Here is a 7,836-nt window from a genome sequence, read left to right on the forward strand (position 1 = left end):
GGCTAATAATTCACTGTTAAAAACTAAGAGTTGGCAATGCTATTATTATGTGAACGTATTATGTGGGAACGTCTTTCATTTTGTTTTCGCTTTTTTGAACAAGCAACAGAAGCACAACAACCAAATCACAACCAACTCATCTCAATTTAACAAGGACATTTGAATTGAACAGTGAGTATAGTAGTCGAACAATCGATTAAGAATAGTCGAGTACTCGGCTTTCACCCAAGTCCATAGTCGAGTTTCAGAACTTTGAGTACTAAATGTCGATTACTCGATTAATCGCAAGTCGACTTACATATCCCTGGGAGCAAATTTTGTGTTTACAGAAATTTATTTTGATTGTTGTCAGAGTTGTCAGAGTTTTCAGACGAAAGAAATATTTTCTGTTTCTTTTTGGGATATTCTGTAAATAAGGAAGCATAAGACGCACATCGTGATTTGAGCCAATGTCGGAAAGTGCGGAGACGACACAGCAAAAAATGGACAGACGTAAAAAACGCACATCAACCAATCAGTACATGATGTACATTGAAATGATGGAAAAGGATCCCATCTTTGCCACAGGACGCGTACCACGAGATTATGATCCAAACTATTTGTCGAGGAAATGGAAGGAACTTTCGGATAAACTCAATGGATGTAGTAATGGGCCGACATTGACATCGGAGGAGTGGCGTAAGGTAAGTTGGCGTTGTGATGGCGCGATTCCATTGCATTGAGGGGGAGCATTTATTTTATTTGCTAATTCAATGGTATGAATCGATTTCTTCAGCGTCTAAACGATTGGAAGAACACCACACGCTGTAAATATAGACGTAGTATATCGGGTGAAAAGGACATCACCATGACATCGCTGGAAATGCGTGCTTTGGAACTTTTTGGCAAAGTACCGGCCCAATCAGCACCCGAACAAATTTCAATACATTTCAAATCAGAAAAAGAAGAGGATATAGACGATATGGAACATATGCCGACCACGGAAACATTCCAGAAGCAATTGCAGGCGGCAGTCGAAGAAGCTATTGGTGACGACGACGATCACATTGTAGAAAACGAAGCTGAGGAGCATGAAGAGATAGTGCCAGAAAATAGTCACACTACTACAGTACAGCATGCGACTACAGTTACAGCGGGGATTAACCAAAATAATGGCCATTCTGGTGGTGGCGGTGGTGCGCCGCCAGGTACAACATATCGTACTATTGTAGTAGAAGACTCTGCATACCAAGAAGAAGATAATCATCCGGAGGAACAATTAGAATTCATAACGCATCGACGTTCGACATGTTCAAGTTCTGGGGTACAAACGGTGGTCACAACACCATCGGGAACGGTGACAAAATTGATAAATGGTGACATCCCATTGAAGAGATTACGCTCCCAAATATCCGATCAAATAATATATGAAGGTGAGTGGAGAAAATAAATATTTTTGATTCATATTGGATTGAAGGAGGTTTTTAGTTTATTTTAGTTCAAAAACAAGTTAAAAAGTGTCAATCGGTCATTTGTTCTATTATTTAAATATATTTCCAATTCTGTTATGGAGTGGGTTCTGAAGGAGTGGGCCAATATTGTCTATTTCGTATCGGACCTGAATAAATAAAATATAAATATGGGGTAAATTGGTCATTCACTTTACATAACACATGTGATAATTGTTAGAAAATGTTAAAATGTGCATGAGATACCAGATACAGTCGACGTAAGTGGTCCATTTTCATACTCCTTCTAATACAGAAAAAAATATTAGTAGGGAAAAAATTACAACAAAATCGAATATTTATATCTGGTTTTATGCGAAATCACGAATTCCGATAAATTCCATATTCATATCTGATTTCTAGTTGAGAGATATATTTAGATATTGCAAGTTGTAAAGAATCGCTTACTTGTTTCGCACGTTGTAACAGATAAAAGTATTGAAAATTGTGACCCTTTGTGGGTTAAGTACCAGAAGGGGTTGCAGATATATATCGTCTTCACAACAGATCTTGTATTAGCAAAAATTTTTATATGTGTGAAATTTGAAGACAGTTGGATGATTATTTCGCTTTCTTTGAGAGTTTGTTTTTTAAAATCTTGAACCTTATGCAGGATAGGTAGCAAAAGATATAGTCCGATCTCTACCATCTTTATAACAGATCTTGTGTTGATGGAAATATTGAGATGTACCAAGTCTGGAATGGAATCGGATGTTAATATCGGTTTTTATGAGCTTCATGGATACTCAAAATTTTGAACCCTTGTGGGTTAGGTACCAAAAGGAGTGGACCGATATATCCCATCTTCACAGCAGATCTTTTGTTAGTAGAAATAATGGGATGTGTGAAATATAAAGTGAACTTGATGCTTATTTCGCGTTTTATGACCTTCATGGATATTCATTTTGACCCTTTGTAGGGGAGATACCAGAAGGAATGGTTTGATCTCTACCGTTTTTGCAACAGATCCTGTGTTGATGGAAATATTCAGATGTGCCAAGTCCAAATGGAATCGGATGTTAATTTCGCGTTTGATGAGCTTAAGGGATATTCAAAATTTCGACCTTTTTTGAGGAGGTACCAGAAGGAGTGGACCGATATATTCCATCTTAACACCTAACCTAAGCTTAATATAAATATTGGGATGTGCGTTTGAAGGCAATCGGACTCCTACATCACATTTTATAAGATTTGTATTTAAAATGTTGACACTTTGTGGGGAGGTACTTGATGGCGTTGACCGATATTGTCCATTTTCGCAACTGACCTAGCACTAACGCAAATTATAGGATTTGCAAAGTTGGAGCAAAATCGGATTATTCTTTCTCTTTCTGGGCATAAAATATATTTTTTGAAAATGTCGACCTTTTGTGTGGGAAGTACCAGAAGGAGTGAACCCATATTGCCCATATCCGAATTTGATCTAAGTTTGATAAAAATATTACGATGCATCAAGTTTTGATCGCATCGTATATTCCCTTCGAGATTTATCGTGCGCACCAGCCAGCCAGACGGACGGACGAACATCGCTAGATCGACTCCAAATGTCCTGAAACGGATTTGGTCCAAAGAGACCTAGGGTCTAAAATCGTTATTTCGACTAGGCACGTTTTGACCGTATCAAATGATGTATACCCTCTCTAGCCATATGGCTGAGGGCATATTTTTAATAGGTTTATTAACCTATTTAAGGTTTTTCTTATCCTTTCCCCCATCAATTGCCTCAACTAAGAGGCAGTTGATAGTCTATAATACATGGTCCCTGACTACATCTCCACAAGGTTGCTTGTACATTGTAGAACAAGCATGAAAACACAACATCTATTGTGTTTTCCCAACATCAACGATTTACCAAATTGTAAGTTTTCATATAAAGGAATTTTCGGATATAAACTTTTTTTGAATGTCCAAGCTTATTTTCCAACCTACAGGCTCTAGAAACATAAATCCTCGCTCCAGTATAGGTCCATTATTGATTGTTTAAGGTTTCAGCAACAACTTTAACAGGATTGGCAATAGGATTCTCAATTTCATTGAATGAAAACTTCACCTGCGGAAATTTTCAATACATCTTCAATCCAGCCACATTGTTTGCAATTTGAAGTTTTAAAACCTTAATGTGTACTACGTGATTTTATAAACAATGCCAATTCTTTCTAAAATGGTTGAATATGTATTGAAAGATCAAATGTTAGAATATATAAATGAGCAGTCACTATTACACCAGAGTCAATATGGATTTAGAAGTAATCGTAGCACAACATCTCTTCTGGTTGGATTGACTGACAATATAAGAAATTCTGTCAGTGCTAGTGATTGCTGTGTTTTATTATCACTTGATTTGGAGAAGGCATTTGACAGGATTAATCATGCCAATTTAATTAGTAAGTTACATCGTCTCTTCAATTTTTCGTCCTCGGCTTGTAAGTTAATGTTTTCTTACTTGTTCGGGAGAAAACAGTATGTCTCTGGTAAAAATGTTGTTTCCAATCTTCTTCCAGTGAGTAGTGGTGTGCCACAGGGATCTGTTCTTGGCCCTCTATTGTTCGTTATGTATGTTAATGATTTGCTGAGTTGTATTAATGGTAGGAACTGTATGTCGTTTGCATTTGCTGATGACATTCAACTTTTGTTTAAAGGAGAATATGTGTTTATGGATGTGTTGCAGTCGTCAATTGATTTTAATATTAATATGTTGGTAACTTGGTTGTCCTGTAACGGTCTCTCAAAAATCTAAAGTTATGTTTTTTGGGAACTTGCAAGAGGATTCAATTAGAGTTTCCATTTATAGGACGCCTATAAATGTTGTAAGCTCGATGAAATGTCTTGGTTTGTTTCTTGATTCTGGTTTGGTGTTTGATGTGCATGTGAATTCTTTAGTGTCCAAAGTTAACTTTATTTTAAAGAAGTTGTACTGCTTGGACATAGTTTTGCCTAAGAAGATTAGAATTCAGTTGGTACATGCATTAATAATGCCTCACTTTTTATATTGTATTGAGATTTTTGGGGGTAGCTACGGTTTTGTTTTTCGTAAGTTAAAACTATTGTTTCATAGAGTAATGCGATATGTTTTTGTGTCAAACGTCGTGATCATATATCTCCTTCTGTGAAAGAGTTTCTTGGTTGTTCGTTTGAGTGTTTTGTGAATTTAAGGTCAATGTTGTTCTTCTACAAACATTTTAAATTGAGGACATCTTCTACTCTTTTGGACCTTTTTAAGTTTTCGAGATCTGTAAGGAACCTGCAAATTGTTATACCACGCTTGACTCCTCTGTTGGAAAAATCCTTCTATGTAAGAATTGCTCGCATTTTTAACAATCTGCCACCTAATCTTAAGACATTCAATTCTTCCCTAAAATGTTATAGGCGTAAATTATATGCTCATTTCAATATTGTTTAAAATATATAGTTTTCTTGTGTTAATTTGTTTTTTTCCTTGCATAGTTGATTTATCTAAATCTTCAATGAATTGTGATTTTTGCTAATCTTTTTTTTTTTTTTTTTGTTATTTTTTTAATGTTATTTTTAAGATTAAGGATGTTATGAATAGTTTTGAGTAGTCATGTATAGGAGTTCTTGGAACCATCAATCAATTGTTAATTTTATTCATTTTTTGTTAATTTGTTTTAGTGTTTAATTTTAAGTAATTCTTTTAGGATTAAGGATATTATAATAATTTTAGAGTAGTCATGTATAGAAGTTTTTTGAACCGTCCATGGCCCTGTTGGCTAGGTTTCTGTACTAATTGAAAATAAATAAATAAATAAATAAATAAAACACCTCATATATTGAATAGTTTTGTTTTTTTTTGTTATATAATATATATTTAACACTCTTTAATCCATTATTATTATTATTATTACAGTGAAAAAGGCACCACATTCATCACGTCCCACTACTTTTACGGTCTCACATCCACACATACAACACCATCAGACACAAACGCAAAGTCATCATCAGCAACAACAACAACAACAGCAGCAGCAAACACAGCATCATCAAACTATTGTTCAAGAAGTTCCCGCAACTTCATCAACCTCTACACTGGCCAGTCAGTTATTTGCATCACAGGATATACGAGAGGTGGCCAGGCAATTAAAGCGTCTCGCCGATATTAAGACAGAGAAACTCAAGTTTGAAATTGCCCGTTACAAATTCAATAATCCTGGCTTCAATTACAACTTTAACCCATTATAGTAGGATGAAGCCAACTATGGGAATTGCATACAAACCAATGTCGACATGAATGAAGTTTACTACTCCTAAAAGCATATTGTAAAGTTTCAATGATTTTTTCTTCTACCCCAGGCTTTGTTAAGAGGCGTCATATGTTTCTCTTTTTTTTTTTCTAAATTAAATGATTATTACAACATATAAATTATTTAAGTAATTGTAAGTTTGCTAGCCATTTTATATTCTTATTCTTTAACATTTGTATTGCTCACGAATGTTTAGTTCTAGTTTTATATGAACTAAATTATTAAGTTATCTATCCCACCTTGTCCATCCAATACTGCAAATACGTTCAGAGATAGCGTATTGTAAAATATTGAACAACTTTACAGGCCGCCTCTGGTTTGTTTTAATTAAAACATTTTATTATTTTTACTTGAGCTAGAGCATAGATTTCGTGTTGATTTCTCCTTGACATTTGTTTTAGATTTTCGTTATTTACGTGACTGTGGATAAGTTTACATTTAACATATATAAATATAGATATATGATCAATTTTAGTCAAATAGTTTTAGTCGCCATTTCTCATCAATTATGCATATACATACAAACAAACAACAATATACATAAAGAAGGAAATGTTTTAAATTTTTTTGTAATTTGAATAATATTCATAAATATATAAAAAAATTAATGTTTATAAATAATTAATTTTAACTAAGGATTATAGAAAACAAATCACACAAAAATAAATAAATAAATCAATACTTGACATGCGGGTTTTGGTACTGTTCTGGGCACATTTAGCAAATGGGCAGATATTTTGGAAATTTTCATCTATCAGCGATCCACAGGAATTTAAACGGTTAAACAATATTTTAAACCCAGCTAAGTTAGTTTGAGTAGGCAACCAAAATTACTGTTACGTCATTAGTGCCGAACTTTTAACACCCTCCACCATTTTGAAGGATCTTTATGGAGGCCATTGGAAGTAGCCTGGAATTCTCTGCCGAGAGCATAAACGGTAGACGAGGCCTGAGTTGGGATCAGTCTGTGGTGAACCGGTAAGAAAAGCGCAACGCGTGAGTCAATTAATTACTTAAGAAATATTAGAATTAGAACAAGTAAAAAAGCAGTAAGTTCGGCCGGACCGAACTTTGAATACCCTCCACCATTTGAAAAGATTTAGAAAATTTTCAAAAAAAAAAAAAAAATAAAGTCTATTAAAAATTCTTTTAAAATCTTTAAAATATCTAATATAAGAAGGTGCCGATGTGTGGGGATATACGATATTGTGGACCTATAAAGACAAATCTATGTTTGCGTGTAAAGTACTCACAAGGAACTCCTTGTGTGGATTTTCAAAATACCGAATATCGCGGGGTATCGTTATATGGGAGCTATACGTTATCGTTAACCTATATAGAGAATTCTCTGTCGGGGGGTAAAGTGCTCACAAAGAACCCCTTGTGTACAAAGAACCCCTTATGACCATTCCGTTGAAAAATATGGCTAAAAACATCAAAATACCGAATATCGGGGGTACCGTTATATGAGGACCTGGACCTGTATAGACAATTCTCTCTCAGGGGGTGAAGTACTCACAAGGAATTACTTGTGGGGATTTTAGACAATTCCATTGAAAAGTGTGGCTAACATCATCAAAATACCGAATATCGGGGGGTACAGTTATATGGGGGATATACGATATCGTGGACATATATAGACAATTCTGTTTGAGGGGGTAAAATTCCCACAAGGGACTCCTTTTGTGGAATTTCAGACAATTCCATTGAAAAATGTGGCTAAAATCATCAAAATACCGAATACCGTGGGGGTACCGTTATATGGGGGCTATACGATATCGTGAACCGATATAGCCCATCTTCGAACTCGACCTGCCTGCAGACAAAAGAGAGATCTGTGCAAAAATTTCTCTGCCGAGGTATAAAGTACCCACAAGGAACTCCTTGTGTGGATTTTCAGAAAATTCCGATGAAAAATGTGGGTAAAATCATCAAAATACCGAATATAGGGGGTACCGTTATATGGGGGATATACGATATCGTGGACCTGTATAGACAATTCTCTCTTAGGGGGTAAAGTACTCACAAGGTACTCCTTGTGTGGATTTTCAGACAATTCCGATGAAAAATGTGGGTAAAATCATCAAAAT

The 7,836-nt window shown here is 35.2% G+C and overlaps 1 protein-coding gene across 1 annotated transcript; it reads left to right on the top strand.

Moving 5' to 3' along the window:
- The first annotated feature begins 289 nt into the window (after window positions 1–289).
- LOC131803979 (uncharacterized) lies at window positions 290–6,432 on the top strand. Its single transcript, XM_059126012.1, has 3 exons — window positions 290–683; window positions 776–1,412; window positions 5,353–6,432. The coding sequence occupies exons 1-3, from the start codon at window positions 450–452 to the stop codon at window positions 5,682–5,684; spliced, it is 1,203 nt and encodes a 400-aa protein (XP_058981995.1). The 5' UTR covers window positions 290–449; the 3' UTR covers window positions 5,685–6,432.
- The last annotated feature ends 1,404 nt before the right edge of the window (window positions 6,433–7,836 follow it).

The sequence above is a fragment of the Musca domestica genome, unplaced genomic scaffold, assembly GCF_030504385.1.
Source record: "Musca domestica strain aabys unplaced genomic scaffold, Musca_domestica.polishedcontigs.V.1.1 10, whole genome shotgun sequence".
NCBI lineage: Eukaryota > Metazoa > Arthropoda > Insecta > Diptera > Muscidae > Musca > Musca domestica.

Coding starts and splice junctions, on each gene's coding strand:
- LOC131803979 (XM_059126012.1), top strand. CDS start 450: ATGTCGGAAAGTGCGGAGACGACACAGCAAAAAATGGACAGACGTAAA. Junction 684..775: donor CATCGGAGGAGTGGCGTAAG/GTAAGTTGGCGT, acceptor CGATTTCTTCAG/CGTCTAAACGATTGGAAGAA. Junction 1,413..5,352: donor CGATCAAATAATATATGAAG/GTGAGTGGAGAA, acceptor TTATTATTACAG/TGAAAAAGGCACCACATTCA.